Below are 18,395 nucleotides of genomic sequence, written 5' to 3' on the forward strand. Positions count from 1 at the left end.
AACTAATTTTCCCTGTTTAGGAACATAGGAATTAGGAGCAGGAGTAGGCCATTCAGCCCCTTGAGCCTGTTCCGTCATTTACCTAGATTATGGCTGATCTTCTACCTGAACACCATTTTCACACACTATCCCCGTATTTCTTGATGCCAATGGGACTAGAAATCTATTGACCTCTGCTTTGAACATATTCAATGACTGAGCATCTACAACCCTCTGGGTAGAGAATTCCAAAGATTCACCACCCTCTGACTTAATAAATTCCTCCTCATCTCGGTCCTAAATGGACTCTTTCTTATTCCGAGACTGTGTCCCCTAGTTCTAGACCTCCCCCCACCAACCAGGGGAAACATCCTTCCTGCATCTACCCTGTCGAGCCCTGTAAGAATTTTGTATGCTTCAATGAAATCACCCCTCATTCTTCTAAACTCTTAGAGAATGTAAGCCCAGTCTCCTCAAGCTTCCTTCACAAGACAATTCCGCCATCTCTAGGATTAGTTTGATTACGCCCCCTCAATGGCCTGTATATCCTTCCTTAGGTAAGGAGACTAAAACTGCACATAATGCTCCAGGTGTGGTCTCACCAAGGCTCGATACAACTGCAGCAAGATTTTCTTACTTCTGTACTCAAATCTTCCTTCAATAAAGGTGAACATACAATTTGCTTTCCTAATTGCTTGTTGCACCAGCATGTTGGCTTTCAGTGCTTTAAGAACACCTAGGTCGCTTTGAACATCAACATTTCCCAATCCCTCCCCATTTAAGAAATACTCTGTATTTCTGTTTGTCCTACCAAAGTGGATAACTTCACATTTTTCCGGATTATATTCTATCTGCCATGTTCTTGCCCACTCACTTAGCCTCTCTAAATCCCCTTGAAACCTCTTTGCCTCCTCCATATAAGTCACATTCCCACCAAGTTTTGTGTCATCGGCAAACTTGAAAATATTACATTTGGTCCCCACGTCCAAACCATTGATGTAGATTGTGAATGACTGGGGCCCTTGCAGTACCCCACTAGTCACAGCCTGCCAACCTGAGAATGATCTGCTTATTCCTACTTTCCATTTTCTGTCCATTAACCAATCCAGAATCCATGCCGGTATACTTTCCCCAATCCCATAAGCTCTAATTTTGCTTACTAACCTCCTATGTGGAACCTTACCAAAAGCCTTCTAAAAATCCAAATACACCACATCCATTGGTTCTCCCTTATCTATTCTGCCAGTAACATAAAATATTTTCTTTTGCTGCAGTCTATTCATTTGAAAGCTTGACTTGTACTAATTCTACTGCTACTACTACTTTTAAGGCCATAAGACATAGGAGCAGAAATTAGGCCATTCGGCCCATCGAGTCTGCTCTGCCATTCAATCATGGCTGATAAGTTTCTCAACCCCATTCTCCCGCCTTCTCCCCGTAACCTTTGATCCTCTTACCAATCAAGAACCAATCTATCTCGGTCTTAAATACACTCAATGACCTGGCCTCCACAGCCTTCTGTGGCAATGAATTCCATAGATTCACCACTCTCTGGCTAAAGAAGTTTCACCTCATCTCTGTTCTAAAAGGTCTTCCCTTTACTCTGAGGCTGTGCCCTCGGGTCCTAGTCTCTCCTACTAATGGAAACATCCTCCCCACGTGCACTCTATCCAGGCCCCTCAGTATTCTGTAAGTTTCAATCAGATCCCCCCTCATCCTTCTAAACTCCATCGAGTGTAGACCCAGAGTCCTCAAACGTTCCTCATTTCAAACGAGCCTTTCATTCCTGGGATCGCTCTTGTGAACCTCCTCTGGACCCTCCCCAGGGCCAGAACATCCTTCCTGAGATACAGGGTCCAAAATTGCTCACAATATTCTAAATGTGGTCTGACCAGGGCCTTATAAAGCCTCAGCAGCACTTCCCTGCTTTTATATTCTAGTCCTCTCGAAATAAATGCCAACATTGCATTTGCCTTCCCAACTACCGACTCAACCTGCAAGTTAACCCTAAGGGAATCCTGGATTAGGACTCCCAAGTCCCTTTGCACACCAGATTTCTGAATTGTCTCCCCATTTAGAAAATAGTCTATGCCCCTATTCTTCCTACCAAAGTGCATGACCTCACACTTCCCCATGTTGTATTCCATCTGCCACTTCTTTGCCCATTCTCCTAACCTGTCCAAATCCTTCTGCAGCCTCCCCGCCTCCTCAATACTACCTGTCCCTCCACCTACCTTTGTAACATCTGCAAACTTAGCCAGAATGCCCTCAGTTCCTTCATCTAGATCATTAATGTATAAAATGAAAAGTTGTGGTTTTGACCCTTGCGGAACTCCATTAGTCACCGGCCGCCATCCTGAGAAGGACCCCCTTATCCCCACTCTCTGCCTTCTGCCAGACAGCCAATCTTCTATCCATGCTAGTGCCTTGCCTCTAACACCATGGGCTCTTATCTTACTGAGCAGCCTCCTGTGCGGAACCTTGTCAAAGGCCTTCTGGAAGTCCAAGTAGATAACATCCATTGGCTTTCATTTGTCTAACCTGCTCGTTACCTCCTCAAAGAATTGTAACAGATTTGTCAGGCATGACCTCCCCTTGATGAAACCATGCTGACTTTGCCCTATTTTACCATGCACTTCCAAGTATTCTGAAATCTCATCCTTAATAATGGACTCTAAAGTCTTACCAACGACCGAGGTCAGGCATATCGGCCTGTAATTTCCCATCTTTTGCCTCACTCCCTTCTTAAACAGGGGGGTTACATTAGCGATTTTTCAGTCCTCTGGGACCCTCCCTGACTCCAGTGATTCCTGAAAGATCACCACTAACGCCTCCACTATCTCTTCAGCTATCTCCTTCAGAACTCTGGGGTGTAATCCATCTGGTCCAGGTGATTTATCCACCTTCAGACCTTTCAGTTTTCCAAGCACCTTCTCCTTGGTAATGGCCACCATACTCACCTCTGCCCCCCGACTCTCTTGAACTTTGGGGGTGTTACTTGTGTCTTCCACCGTGAAGACTGACGCAAAGTACCTATTCAGTTCCTCCTCCATTTCTTTGTTCCTCACTACTACTTCTCCAGCGTCATTTTCCAGCGGCTCAATGTCCACTTTTGTCTCTCTCTTACCCTTTATATATCTAAAAAATCTCTTGCAATCTTCTTTTATATTACTGGCTAGTTTACCCTCATATTTAATCTTCTCCCTCCTTATTTCTTTTTTAGTTGTCCTCTGTTGGTCTTTGTAGGCTTCCCAATCCCCTGGCTTCCCACTGCTCTTCGCCGCATTATATGCTTTCTCTTTAGCTTTTATGCTGTCCTTGATTTCCCTTGTCAGCCATGGTTGCCTTGTCCTCCCTTTAGTATGCTTCTTCTTCCTAGGGATGAATTTTTGCTGTCTCCCAAATTACTCCCAGAAACTCCTGCCATTGCTGTTCCACTGTCTTTCCTGCTAGGCTCATCTCCCAGTCAATTCTGGCCTGCTCCTCCCTCTTGCCTCTGTAGTTACCTTTATTCAACTGTAATACCGTTCCATCTGATTCCAGCTTTTTCCTCTCAAATTGCAGGGTAAATTCTATCATATTAACCTAAGGGTTCCTTCACCTTAAGCTCCCTTATTAAATCTGTCTCATTACACATCACTAAATCTAGAATTGCCTGTTCCCTAGGGCTCCACCAAAAGCTGCTCCAAAAAGCCATCTTGTAGACATTCCACAAGTTCCTTTTCTTGGGATCCACTACCAACCTGATTTTCCCAGTCTACCTGCATATTGAAATCCCCCATGATCACTGTAACCTTGCCTTTCTTACACACCTTTTCTATCTCCTGGTGTATCTTGTGCCCCACATCCTGACTACTGTTCGGAGGCCTGTACATAACTCCCATTATGGTTTTTTTTTTACCTTGGCGGTTCCTCAACTCTACCCACACAGATTCTACATCATCTGACCCTACGTCGTTTCTTGCTATCGATTTCATTTCATTTCTTACTAACAAAGCAACCCCACCCCCTCTGCCAACCTGCCTATCCTTTCGATAGGGTGTATATCCTTGGGCTCCCAGTCCTGATCCCCTTGCAGCCATGTCTCCGTGATGCCCACCACATCATACCTGTATGACATGAAAAGTTTGGTTATTCATTCAATGACCCCCTGAGATGACAAATGGAGAATTGAGGTGCCTCCATAATAGATCTCATTGGCAGGTTGATGTAATATGTTCCAGATTCTGAGACTCATCACCACCATCATACCTCAGGTCATCCCTAATTTTCCACTAATTCTACTTTTAACCTCTCACCCCAACAATTGGTCCCACAAAACTACACAACTGTTCGACTGAGAACTTGGACAGATAACCTGCTCTCAGATTTGTTATGCTATATTTAAGTTTATAAAGATGGCAAAGGCGACAGTTATGATTTCTTTGAAAGGCTGGAAACTAACTAAGATCGTGTGGTTTGCACCAGGAAATACGAAAGGTAGATGTTTTAACAAAGATTTCTGGTACAATATTTGCCTCCTCTGGAGGAACATGCTTAAGTCTGTTCTGGCCATTGATATGTTGAATAGCTTGGCTGGCTTATTAAGGCCACCAATGTGTTTTCTCCCTAATGACCGCTATAGATCTATCTCAGTCAGCATGAAAAGTCCAAACATCAGAAAATACAGCTGCAAATTATAAATGTGTAAACTCTGTTCCAGTATAAATGGGGTGAATTTCACCATTCCAGCAACTTGAGGCTCCATTGCAAAACCATTTCTTCCTGTAGTTCTGGATTATAAACTTAGCACTATGTCAACCAGAAACAAATGAAGAACAACTGTAAATATAATAGTGAAACCACCTTATTGTTAACATGCCATGCTCAGAAAACAGAGAGAGAGGGAGAGAGAGAGAGAGAGAGAGAGAGGGAGTGATACCCTTTAAATGTGACTGCCAAATCAGTAGTAATGTGTGTTAAAGGGCCTTTGGGGATTCTCAAAATTCGCCTTTAGATTGTGTTTAGGCTGTCCAACTATTTCATTGGGACTCAGTGATGGAGAGTTACAGAAGTCAAAAGAGAGTAGTCAGAAAGACACGTGCAAAGCTATAGAGAGTTTCACACTCACTGCTTCAGTTACTAAAGACAATAAATAGGCTGTCACAGAATCAGAATCCATCCTATATAGCTTAGAACTCACATTTGTAAAGTTCCTGGATGCTGCAGTAGGGCAGGACGAAGCCCATTGGTGTAGTGTCTCCTTGAGCATACAAGTTCTTCTGCTTTACTCTGATTGGATCCAATGACAGAAACTTGGCCACATGTTCCAGAATTGTTTCAATGACAAATATGTTGGGCATTGAACCTGTATAAGCAGAAAGTTTATAATTGTGTGTCAACTTGCTGGAACTCTGGCCTCTGATACAGAATATTATGGTCACGTCTCACAGCTGAGTTGAACATGTAATCTGGACTGACATTTCAGTGCTGCATTGTTAGAGGTGCTGCCTTTCAGATGAAAATTTGTGCTAAAATGGGTCTATTCAACAAGCAGGAAGTTCTCTCTGCGTCTTAGACAAAGATCTTTCCCTCAACCACATTAGCAAGATCAGAATATCGGTTCATTCATTCACTGAATGATTGTGGCAAATAATTGTAATTTTAGTTTAATTCTTATCTTTATCTTGAGTTTTAGTTCCAACTTTAATAAGGAGTTGAATTCTAATTTAGTCCGTACTAACACAAATTTAGTTAACTACTGCTTTATCATTTACCTAAAGCAATACTGGATACCAAGGGAAATGCTGAAACTCATTTTCTCCATTTCTCGTGAATTGTGGTTAACTGTCAGCTTAAGCTTGATGGTAGTCAGGAGGACATTGCAATATTGTGCAATATTGCGCATAACACTGAATACTGAAATTATCTTGGGTAGGCATTCAATAGTAGATCAAGGAAGCAAGGCGATAGTCTTAAGACTAGCAACTTCCATCTTCAGGATGCTATATTGCCACAATAAAGCTAAAATAATCTATTTGATTATCACCCTTGAAATGGTCATTGTCGTTCGCAAAACAGTATATCATACTCGTTCACTCTAATCTGAGAATATACTTCATCTTGAGTGACATAGAACTGTACTAAGGGCAAATCTTTCTGAGGTTTCATTAGTTGCATGAAGCATGTCACACATTGCAGATTAATTTAAAGCAAATAAAGAAAACATTTCTTTCTTTCAAATTATTTTCTGTCCTCCCGAATTCAATTATTCCCACGCTGGACATCAACTATCATCCACAACTGAAAAATCTGAAATCAACTACCAGGGCATGCAGAATAGTTACCCTGTTTGTTTCTGAATTTCCTCAGTGGCAAACTGCCTAGCTGTCACTCATACCTCCATACATTGACGTAGCTAATACAGTGGCCTCAGTTTATCCCTTGAACACACAATTTGTGGGTCTTTTATCCATTCAATACACATGAACCAAAATAAAACAATTCCTATTACCTGGAGCTCTGCACCATGTGTGGGCTGCACGGTTTGTTTTAACTGCTACAGGGGTCAGCTGCCAGTTCTTACACTTGTATGCTGCAAGAGAAACGAGGAGTCAGGTCATGGATCTGACATGAGAAAGAAAGGGTAATGGCCACACCTTGAACTACATCAGAAAACTGACAATATAACTTTTTGCTAGTGCATTTAAAATTTAATTGATACTTTAAATGCTTTAAAAGGAAGACTTATTTCTACTTATGAACACATCAAAGCTTTAAACTGACTGAAGCCAGTAAGGAATTTTCATAGTTGACTTAACTCTTAACTACAAATGTAGAGAGGAAAGAAGCTTGTTTAAATGTGTTGGCAGCTGCAATTGCCACAGTGCTGAATGCCAGTAGTATCTTATGGCACGGTGATATTGGGTGCGGGCAATTTTAACCCAACCGGTATTGTCATGAAGCTATTAATGCGTAGAATAATATTGGCGAATATTTTTCTTTTAAAATAGAGGTTTAGTCTGTGGGTGTATCTTAATTGGATTAAAAGCAGGTAGTCTGGGTGCTTTGATGTGTACTAGTTTTGAGATGTCAACAGAGAGGTAGAGCGTATTTGCATTTTTTGAATAGAGCATTCCAGAAGTGGGGTGAAACCTACCACCTAGCTAGCAGATACCGAGCAATATGTTTATATTACCAATAAAATTGGCAATATGAAAGAGGTTTTATTGTTAAAAGGTGGAGTTCAAAGAGGCTGGTGATACAGTGAGAATTTACATTCAATGGGCTGTGCTAGGTGTAACTTCAGCAGTTTTGTGTGTATAGAGAAGAGGCAATGTGAGACCAAAAGCAGCTGCAAGCCTCCAACTGTCTCCACAGGAATCAAAGTGAAAAGAACCTCATTTTGAATTTGTAAGGTGAAAATGCTTTGCCTGGTGTCTGGTTAAGTCTATGGGTTGCTGTTACCTTAATAGAGATTAGTTTGGGAATTTGTTAAAAGTTATGATCATAATAATTTGTAGCCACATGTGTATATATTTAACTTGTGTAAATTAATAAAATGCTTCATTTAACTTAATATAAAACCTCTCAAGAACTGGTGGCGTGATTCCCCAATTTAAAGTTGCATCTCAAACATAACACTTAAAATTAACAATAAAGTAAGGGGCACACGAGGAGGCAGGTAACTATGTCGGAGTGAAATGGAGACTGAGTGAGTAGCGAATTAGGTTCACGTAGGAATTCGGTGCATGGGGGAAAGAAATGTGGTATACATGGGAATTATCCTAAGTTAATTAAGTGAATAATTAAATTAAGTTAACTAAATAACTTAAGTAACAATGGCAGGACAAGTGTTATTGCCACTGTGGAATGTGGGAGCTTTTGGACACTAAGGAGATTCTGGACAAATACGTCTGCAAAAAGTGTAAGCAGCTAGAAGAATTCCGCATCAGGATTATTGATTTGGAAATTGAACTGCAGCCACTGTGCAACATAAGGGAGGGGGAGAAATACCTGGACACTTTGTTCCAGAAGATGGTCATGCCTCTTAAAATAGGGTCACCTGTTTTGGTCAGCAATGAGGGACAGAAGGATGTGGACGTGAATGAGGCAGGTAATGGAACTGAGCAGCCAGTGGTGGAGGAGCCTCAGACTTGGCAATTGTCAAACAGATTTGACGTGCTCACAACCTGTGTGGACGAAAGTGAGGTCTGCAAGATGGATGAGCAGGCTGGCCATGGCACCACGGTACAGGAAGTAATTTAAGTGGGGGAGCAAACAGGAATGTAGTGGTAGTAGAGGAGAATATAGTGAGGGGGATTGACAGTGTTCTCTGCAGCAAAGACCGAGTGTCCAGACGGCTATGTTACCTGTCCGGTGCCAGTTTTTGGGACTTCTGCTCAGGGCTGGAGAGGAACTTGCAGTGGGAAGGGGAAGATCCAGTTGTCATCGTCCATGTAGGTACCAACGACATAGGCAGGACAATGAAGGAGGTTCTGCATAGTCAGTATGAGAAGCTAGGTACCAAATTAAGAAGCAGAACCTCAAAGGTAATAATCTCTGGATTATAACCTGAGCCACACACAAATTGGAATAAGGCAAATAAGATTAGAGATATGAATGTATGGCTCAAAGACTGGTGTGGGAGAAGTGGGTTCCAGTTTGTGGGGCACTAGCACCAGTAGTGGGGAAGTGGAAGCTGTACTGTTGGGATGGTCTACACTTGAACTGTGCTGGAACGAGTGTTCTTGTGAATTGCATAACTAGGAAGTAGAGAGGGCATTAAACTAAACAAGGGGCGGGGTGAGGGATTAAGCTTGGGTAAATGTGGCAAATCAGGGGGTTGTTTCAAGGCAGGAGACCATAACAGTAATATGGGAAATAAGGGTCATAGAATAGCAGGAAGGGGTAGAGAGATAGAACCTAAGAATATACCAATAGTCAAGTTTAGGCGTTACAAGGATAACAAAAAGGCAAAACCAAAGGCTCTGTATCTGAATGTGCATAGCATTCATAACGAAGTAAATGAATTGATAGATCATATTTATTTACTTCAATGTGCACTGATAGTCATTACGGAGACATGGCTGCAGGATGACAAGGACTGGGACTGTGACCTGATTATTGAGGGGTATTTGATATTGAAGAAGAATAGGAAGCTAGGCAAAGGTGGAAGGGTAGCACTGTTGACCAAGGATGGCATTTGTGCAATGATTAGAGATACCGTGGTTCAAGAGATCAGGATGTAGAATCGTTTTGGGTGGAGATGAGGATTAGCAGGGGAAAGTCATCACTAGTGGGAGTAGTCTACAGGCCTCCTAACAGTAACCACAATGTAGGACAAAGTATACAAGAAGAAATACTGGGTGGTGGTGATAAAGGGCCAGCAATAATCATGGGTGACTTTAATCTACATATAAAGTGGAAAAATCAGATTGGCAGTAGTAACCTGGATGAGGAGTTCATAGAATGCTTTCGAGAGAGTTTCTTAGAGCAGCACATTCATGAACCAACCAGAAAGCAGGTTATACTGGACTTGGTATTGTGTAATGTGGCAGGATTAATTAATGACCTCGGAAGGCACCCCTAGGTAGCAGTGACCACAATATGACTGAATTTTAAATCTAGTTTGAAAGGGAGAAGAGTAGGATCTAAGGCTAGTACTTTAAATTTAAATAAGGGCAACTATGTGGACATGAAAGCTGAACAAGCTGAAGTGAACTGGGATACTAAGCTAGGGGATAAGTCAATATAGAGAAGTAGTGGCAGACCTTTAAGGGGATATTTCAGAATACTCAGAATAAGTATATTCCTACTATAAAAGAAGAATTCTAAAGGGAGGCCCACCATCTGTGGTTAACTAAAGTAGTTAAGGAAAGCATCAAACTTAAGGAAAAAGCATATAACTGCACAATGATGAGTGGCAGAACAGATGATTAAGCAGAATATAAAAAAACAGCAGAGAATGACTAAAAGGCAAACCAGGAATAAGAAATTAGAGTATGAGAGGAAGCTAGCTAGAAATGTAAAAACAGATAGCAAGAGGTATTTAAAATGGAAAGGGTAAGTAAAGTGAGTGTCGGTCCTCTAGAGAGTGACAATGGAGAGTTAATAGTATATAAGGTAATGGTGGATTAAATGAACAAATATTTTGCTTCCGTCTTCACTATAGAGGATACAAAAACATTCCAGTAATAGCTGTAAATCAGGAGATGGAAGGGAGAGGGGAACTTGGTGAAATTACAATCACTGGGTAAGCAGTACTGAGAAAACTGATAGAGCTGTGGGCTGACAAGACTCCGGGTCTGATAGACTTCATCCTAGGGTCTTAAAAGAGCTGGCTAATGAGGCAGTAGATGTGTAGGTGTTCATTTTCTAAAATTCCCTAGATTCTGGAAAGGTTCCACCAGACTGGAAAGTAGCAAATATAACCCCTCTGTTCAAGAAGGGAGGGAGGCAGAAAACAGGAAACTATAGGCCAGTTAGCTTGACAACAGTTGTGGGGAAGGTGTTATAATCAATCATTAAGGAGGTTATAGCTGGGCACTTGGAGAAACTCAAGGTAATCAGGAAGAGTCAGCATGGTTTTGTAGAAGGGAAATCATGTTTAACCAACTTATTGGCATTCTTTGGAGTAACATGCGCTGTGGATAAAGGGAAGCCTGTAGATGTGCTGTACTTGGGTTTCCAGAAGGCATTTGATAAGGTGCCACATCAAAGGTTATTCTGGAAAATAAAAGCTCATGGTGTAGGGGGTAACATATTAGCATGGATAGAAGATTGGCTGGCTGGCAGAAAACAGAGAGTATGCATAAATGGGTCTTTTTCTGATTGGCAAGATGTGACGAGTGGAGTCCTGCAGTAGTCTGTGTTGGGGCCTCAACTTTTTACAATTTATATCAATGACTTAGATGGGGGGAGTGAAGGTATGATAGCTAAATTTGCAGATGACACAAAGATAGGTAGGAAAGTGTGTTGTGAAGAGGACATAAGGAGGCTGCAGATGGATATAGATAGGTTGAGTGAGTGGGCAAAAATCTGGCTGATGGAGTACAACGTGGGAAATGTTAAGTTGTTCACTTTGGCAGGAGGAATAAAAAAGCAGAATATTACTTAAATAGGGAATGGCTGCATAATTCAGAGCTGCAGAGGGATCTAGGTGTTCCAGTGCGAGTCACAAAAAGTTAGTATGCAGGTACAGCAAGTAATTAAGATGGCTAATGGAATGCTATCCTTTACTATGAGAGAAATTGAACATAAAAGTAAGGATGTTATATTTCAGTTATGCAGGGCATTGGTGAGATCACATCTTGAATACCATGTGCAATTTTGGTCTCCTTAAGGAAGGAAATGGATGCGTTGGAGGCAGTTCAGAGGAGGTTTACTAGATTGATACAAAAACAGAAAATGCTAGAAAAACTCAGCAAGTTTGACAGCATCTGTGGAGAGAGCCAGGTCATACGGACTCGAAATGTCAACCCCTGCTTCTCTCTCCACAGACGCTTTCAGACCTGCTGAGTTTTTCCAGCATTTTCTGTCTTTATTTCAGATTTCCAGTATCTGCAGTATTTTGCTTTTACTAGATTGATCCTGAAATGAGCGGGTCATATGAGGAAAGGTTAAGACAGACTGGGCTTGTTTCCACTGGAGTTTAGAAGAGTGAGGGGTGACTTAATTGAAGTATACAAGATCCTGAATGGTATTAACATGGTGGATGTGGAGAGGATGTTTCCTCTTGTGGGTGAGTCCAGAACGAGGGGGCACTGTTTTAAAATTAGGGGTCGCCTTTTTAGGACAGAGATAAGAATTTTTTTCTCAGAGGGTTGTGCGACTTTGGAACTCTCTCAATCAGAAAGTAGTGGAGGGCAGGGCCATTGAATATTTTTAAGGCGGAAGTACATTGATTCCCTTGCCTAACATGAATTTAAGGTCATCAGGGGTAGATGGGAATGTGGAATTTGAAACAATCACAGATCAGCAATGATTTTAATAAATGGCAGAGCAGGCTCCAGGGGTCAAATGGTCTACTTCTGCTCCTATTTTGTATGTTTTGTATGAAGATTTGTCTTTCCAAGGCTTTCAGTAGAAATTCTGGATGTGGAAAGGGAGACAGAAATCACAGTGGCAAAGTCACAGGCCAGCACAACAGACCAATTAATGGCCACTTATGGGCTTCGGGCCACTGTGGTATTTAACCCACAGCGGGGGAAGTTTGGAAGCTTTAGTTGTGTGGGCTGGTGTCTGGCAAGTTGTGGTGGGGATGGGGTGGGGAGGGGGCTACTTTGCTGGCTCCCTGCATCCATCGGGTGCACGCTTCCTCCCCCACCAGGTCATACCTCCCCTTTTATGCTCCCCGCTGGCCTCTCAAACCCAGTCCCACAACCCCCTTCACCAGACCCTGGCAATACTTCTGAGACTGACTTACTTCTGAGACTGGGCTCCTCTTCGTCAGGACTAGCTGTAGTCCCAACAATGGCCAACGCTCCCACCTGGTGCTGCTGGAACTACAGAGTTGCCAGTCATCCGATTGGCCAGCAGCTCTGTAAGGCAGGACTTCCTCCCAAGAAAGGGGCAGAAACCTTGCCTGAAGGCAATTAACACTGTTTCCTGTGTTCAGTTGCGGTTGTGTAGCCTGCAGGATCATTGGCAGGTGTCCCCCCTGCTTTTTAGCTGGGAGGGACATGGGGGCATGGAGGTGGCAAAAGAAATACGGAGGCATGGGAAATATAAGGGGGTCTGGATGAGGCACAGGGGCTGGGTGGCGAGTGAGGAGGTTGGCGGTGAGGGCTAGGGTCCCAACAATCATCTACAGAACTGGGCCGACGTCTCACTGAGTGAAGGTGGGTTCTTCTAACTTGCTGGCTTTGGTATCTACCTGCCTCCATTTCCACCTCGGGCCTGCAACGGGCCTGACTCCCTGGGGTGAAAATAATATGCGCGTGCAATCAGACTTCTGGAACATGACTTCAGGAAATGGCCCAACTCATGTTACCTGAACCAATGATGACAATCCGGCTCAAGAGCTTAAGACAGAATGGAAATTTATTTCCTGTGTTAACTACCTTACGCACTTAAGCAATGAAGGCCAAGTTTTGCCATGCAATAGCGCAGTTTGGTTTATTCAAATTTTATTTTAAAAAATTTTAATTCTAAAATTCAAATATTATTCAGCATTGTAGATGAACTAGATGACAGCTTTAGTTAGCTCAAATAAATTACCCTTTGTTAACAGATTAAGGTACTCAAGGAATCAACAGTTATCATTCAAGGCTCAAATGTTGATAATGTGTTGACACTGCATTTCTAAATTAGATACTTTACCATTATCAGAAAAGACGAGGGCCAGTCCAACTTCATCGTCATTTGGGCTGCTTCCATTGTCACAGTAGTAAGTAATGATAACACCATTTAATGTACCATCCTCATTAAACCCCACCTGGAACAAAACAACAGAATTGCCTTTTTAAAGCACCATTCATTGTGACAGATTTATAGCTGTCTGAGTGGACTACACGTCTACTTGGCAAAGGGCGTGCAAAAGTGCATCAGCCCACGATTATATATTTGAGATTATTACATTAACGGTGCTTGAAAGAGATGTGGTAATTTTGATATATGGGCCATTAAACCATGGGTTCAATGTTTATAGGCAATGAAGGAAGCAAATGAAATATTGGAAAAGATAACTAAAGACAAGACTAATAAGCTGAAAGAAATGACTTTGCAGTTATATTTAACCTTAGTGAGGCCACATTTGGAGTATTACATTCAATTTAAGAGAAGGATGAGGCGGGATTTGAAAATCTGTAATACTGTCACCAATATGGAGATTTTGAATCTTGAAAAATTTTTCTGACAGGCACAGGATTCAAAGACTAATGTTAAAGGGCAATATTTAAAGATTGTAGTGCCAAAAGAAAATGGAAAAATTAGGCGACTTTTTTTTATAGTTGCAAAGTGATGGAAGTGTGGAACAAATAACCAATGGGGTGTAACAACAGGAAATCATGAGAGGTTTTAAAGAATGACTAGCTGAATTACTATTTGGAAATGGGATACAGGCTACAAGTTCAAGGCTGACAACAAGGAAACTGAAATCTGGTTTGAAAGAATTGGGTGGATGGGCCAATATTCTTCTGCTCAATGTATTATCTTAAGATGTACTACCTAATTACTGCAGGCTGTAATGCAGTTGTATTACAGCCAGATCACTAGGCTGCATGCCTTACTAAGATAGAAGCAAAATACTGTGGTGGCAGGAAATATGAAATAAAAACAGAAAACGCTGGATAAACTCAGCAGGTCTGACAGCATCTGTGGAGAGAGAAACAGAGTTAACAGCACATGCAGACTCGAAACATTAACTCTGTTTCTGTCTCCACAGATGCTGTCAGAGCTGCTGAGTTTTTCCAGCATTTTCTGTTTTTATTGAAAGCTTTACTAGTTGTGTGAGAGAGCCCCTTTACTGTGGACAGTATTTGCTCAAATGAGGCTTTGTATTACAAATATATTTTTAAAAAGCAATAATTACATAGAATAAACAGCACAAAAACAGGCCATTCAGCCCAACCAGTCGATGCTGGCATTCATGCTTTAATTGACGCTCCTCGAATCCTTCCTCACTAACTATTAGCACAACCTTCTGCTCCCTTCTCCCTCATGCTCGCCTCGCTTCCCCTTAAACGCATCTATACTATTCGCCTCAATTACTCCTCTGATGGCGAGTTTCACATTCTCACCACTCTCTGGGTAAAGAAGTTTTTTTCCGAGTTCCTGAATAAGAAAAGAATATGCTGGAAATACTCAGCAGGTCTGGCAGCATCTGTGAAGACAGAAGCAGAGTTAACGTTTTGAGTCCAATATAACTCTTCTTGGAGAGAGTTAGAAATATGATGGGTTTTTATGCTGCTGATAAAAAGGGGTGGGCAGGTGGAGCAAAATAGAAGGTCAGGATAGGCTAGAGAGAGAAGAGATTAAATGACAAAGATGTCATGGAACACAAGACAAAGGAAGTGGTAATAATAGTATAATAGACTAAGGCTTTGGTCCAAAGTCGGTGGTCTGCTATTAATGATGTGTTAATAGCAGATGTGTTCTGCTATTAACACCTACTCTGGACCAAAGCTTAATACTATCATTGCCAGTTCCTTTGTCTTGTGTTCCATGACATCTTCGTCATTTAATCTCTCCTGCCCTTTAACCTACCTCAGCCTTCTCTTCTGGTATTATCTTTGTGCACCCACTCCAGTGCCTCTACATCCATTTTAAAATGTGGTGACCAAAACTGCATAAAGTACTTCAAGTGTGGTCTAACCAAGTTTAGCATAATTTCGCTACTGTTCAATTCTATCCTCAAGAAATAAATCCTTAGGCTTCGTTTGCTTTTGTTATGGCTTTATTGGCCTGCGTCGTAACTTTTAGACCTGAATCTTCTGGTCGGTGTGTGGGGGTGGGCCCTGCTCGCCGAAGTGTAAAATGACACGTGGTGACGTCGGGCATGCGTCCTGATTTTGATCCTCAGTTCGGCGGAGTTGGCTGCACACCCACTGAACTGTCAAAGGTCTATTAAGGCCATTTAAATAGCAAATGAAGTAATTAACAGGGCTGCTCAGGGTTGGCAGACAGGCGAAGAGCCCAGGCGGCCTTCGCATTTTTCATGGAACCTCAACCACGGGCGGGATGAGGTTTCATGAAGGGTTAATAAATGTAATGAAAATTTTTATTAAAATTCATTGACATGTCCCAGCTCATGTGATACTGTCACATCAGGGGACATGTGTGAATATTTTTTTTTTCTTTATTTCAGTTTTTCATAAGCAAAGTAATCTCCCTGAGGCAGCTCCTCGGAGATTTCTGCGCTCTTTCGCGCACATGTGTGAGTGCAGGCCCCGGCTCGCCCTCCTCTCCCCACCCGCATAGGGAGCGTTCAGTGCTTATGGGTGCGCGTCACGCTGGGCGGGCCTTAATTGGCCCACCCACGTAAAATGGCGGCACGCTGCCGATCGTGGGCGACAATCGGGTGCACGCCCACCCGTGCCCGCTCCCACCCGTCAGGGAGAAAATTCTCCCCTTAGTGATTTGTGCATTTGTACTCCCAGATTCCTTCACTCCTTTGCCCCATTTAGATTGTTATTTTCCAAGTAACAGGTGATCTTCCTTACTTTCCTTACCAAAATGCAATGTCGTTATTTGTCCCAAGTATTTCATTGGAAAAACACTTCTTTTAAAAAGTCATATATTTCCACATGATGCTTGATCTATCTCTGAAATTCAGTTCCACTTTTAATTGTTCAACATGTACCTTTTTATAATTTGGTTATAGACATTATTAGATTATTCTGGTTCTTAGCAAAGCTGGTATAAAAACAAGCCTTCTGTGATATTTGAACTCTAACCTTGTATTTGAAAATATAACCATGGCGCTTGCCAATTGTTTTCATGTTGGTGCTCAGGTCCATTATGCATCGAACAGGTCTGTAAGAAACAATGTAACCACATTTTAGAAAGCACAAAATAAGAAAAAGTTGTCTGATTAACGAAGAATAACACTTCAATAGACCTTAGAGAAGGGTCAGTTAGCTCAGTTAGTTAGAAAACTAGCACATGGTTCAGAGTAATGCCAGCAGCGTGGATTTGCTTCCCGATGAACCATCAGCAGACAATGAGCCAAGGACCTACCTTCGGGCAGAGCACAAGTGAATGAATGAAGACTTTAGAGAATCTGCCAAATTGTGAACTCTACTCCACCCATTTGATCTTCAGATGGGAAGTTCTACAAAAATATTCCCCCAATCTCTGAAGCTAATGACTTTGGACTATTTATCCACTTTCACTTTCCAGTCCTAGCTAGCTGTTTTGCAGAGGTGACAATTGTCCCTGATCACAGCCGCACAGACACCGTCACTTTCCACGGAATATTCGATTATCTTTGTTTCTACTGATTCTATTCCTGTGTTTCTATTTTCTTTATTTTATGTTACCATTAGAACCTACACATCTGTTCCTAACTAGGTATTTCCCAAAAGGTCATGTTAATCAGAAATTCTTTCAAAATTAGTTCAAATAAAGGTTGATTTACCTTCTTCAATTAAAGCTGCTTACCAGCCAAGTTACATTCTCCAATGGGTTGTATTTAGGTAAAGCAAAGTGCATATATCACATAGTGCCTCAGTTAGCCACCAGTGGGTTCAACAGAGGGAAAACAAAATGACCCTATAATCTCACAGGAGTAATAAAGTAAGAACCATTTTTATGTGGAATTTTTGACAAAGACATTCCACAGCACTTTACATATGGAAATAAACAAGGAAAAAATGTTAAACGGTGAAGTGAGGAATTAGGAGGGGTGACTGAAAGCTTAGTTGAAAAGGTGGGTTAACATTTTTAAAGGAGGACAGAAATATGGTAAAGTGGAGGATAGAATTTCAGAGAATGCGACAGAAGCAGCTGAACACTCTTCCACTAACGCTGGGGCAAAGGGAGGGAGATCACTTAGAAATTAGTGGGCCAAAGAATTTGGGAGGGATGTGAAGCTGGAGAAGGTTGCTAAAGTAGAATGGGGTAAAGCTTTGGAAGGATTTGAAGACAAAGGTGAAGAGTTTAATATGTTGCTGATCAGGAAGCCAGTGTAGATTAACAGGCCAAGGGCAACAGGAAAGTGAATCTTATTGCTAGACAAAATAACAGATAGCAGCATTTTCAGTAAGTTGGAGTTTTTGGAGTGAGGGGTTTCAGAGGTCAGAAAGGGCAGCATTGGACTAATGCAGCCGAGTGATTACAGGCAAAGTTAGCAGATTAAAATATTGTCCTGATAATGGATACAACATGTAGTTTGAAGATATGATCTGGTTAGGATATCTCATGATCCTGTAATTGAGGAACCTGCAGAGTGATAAGAATCTAACGTAGGTCAGAGGAGGTTGCAAGCAGAGGGAGAATGAGAAACGTTCAAGAGCGGAATAGGCAACTGCAACAGCATTCCCAACCTTCGAGGCAAAGAAATCAATGATCTCTTTGCACTTGTTGTCAGATGTGAGTGAGATAAATAAAAGGGATTGAAAAGGGTAAATGGAATTGAGAAGGCAAAAAGCTTCACAGAAACAGAACCTTGGGCATCCATGCCCTCCAAGATGATCCTAGAGTAGTGACTTAGTCTAAAATAGTGAGGCACTCTTGTGATAAATATGATGCAACTCTATCTTATTCTGGTCTTGCAACTGTCCCCTTAAACAAGGTAACTGTCATCTTAAACAGGACAATTCAAAAAGACATCAATCAGAATCCTTACATAGTTGTGAAGTTTGTCAGTATTGCCTTGCTGATTGTGAAGAGTCCATCACACAATCGCCTCTCAGAGCAGGAGCGTTCCTTTGGACTCACAAGGTACGTTTAGGACTCTCCAGCCCTGGATTTGGACCCCTGCTCCACTGCCCTCC

At 41.9% G+C, this 18,395-nt stretch overlaps 1 protein-coding gene across 1 annotated transcript in view; it reads right to left on the minus strand.

The window, feature by feature from the left end:
• The window catches only part of LOC144694130 (uncharacterized), a 220,675-nt gene that overhangs the window by 52,117 nt on the left and 150,163 nt on the right, over positions 1–18,395 (minus strand). The window contains exons 20-23 of the mRNA XM_078564486.1: positions 16,356–16,434; positions 13,282–13,396; positions 6,473–6,553; positions 5,162–5,326 (exon numbers count right to left, since the gene is read on the minus strand). Of these exons, the coding sequence (XP_078420612.1) occupies positions 5,162–5,326; positions 6,473–6,553; positions 13,282–13,396; positions 16,356–16,434 (440 nt within the window). The remainder of the gene's footprint in view (positions 1–5,161; positions 5,327–6,472; positions 6,554–13,281; positions 13,397–16,355; positions 16,435–18,395) is intronic.

Source organism: Cetorhinus maximus, chromosome 2, assembly GCF_964194155.1.
Source record: "Cetorhinus maximus chromosome 2, sCetMax3.hap1.1, whole genome shotgun sequence".
Classification (NCBI taxonomy): domain Eukaryota; kingdom Metazoa; phylum Chordata; class Chondrichthyes; order Lamniformes; family Cetorhinidae; genus Cetorhinus; species Cetorhinus maximus.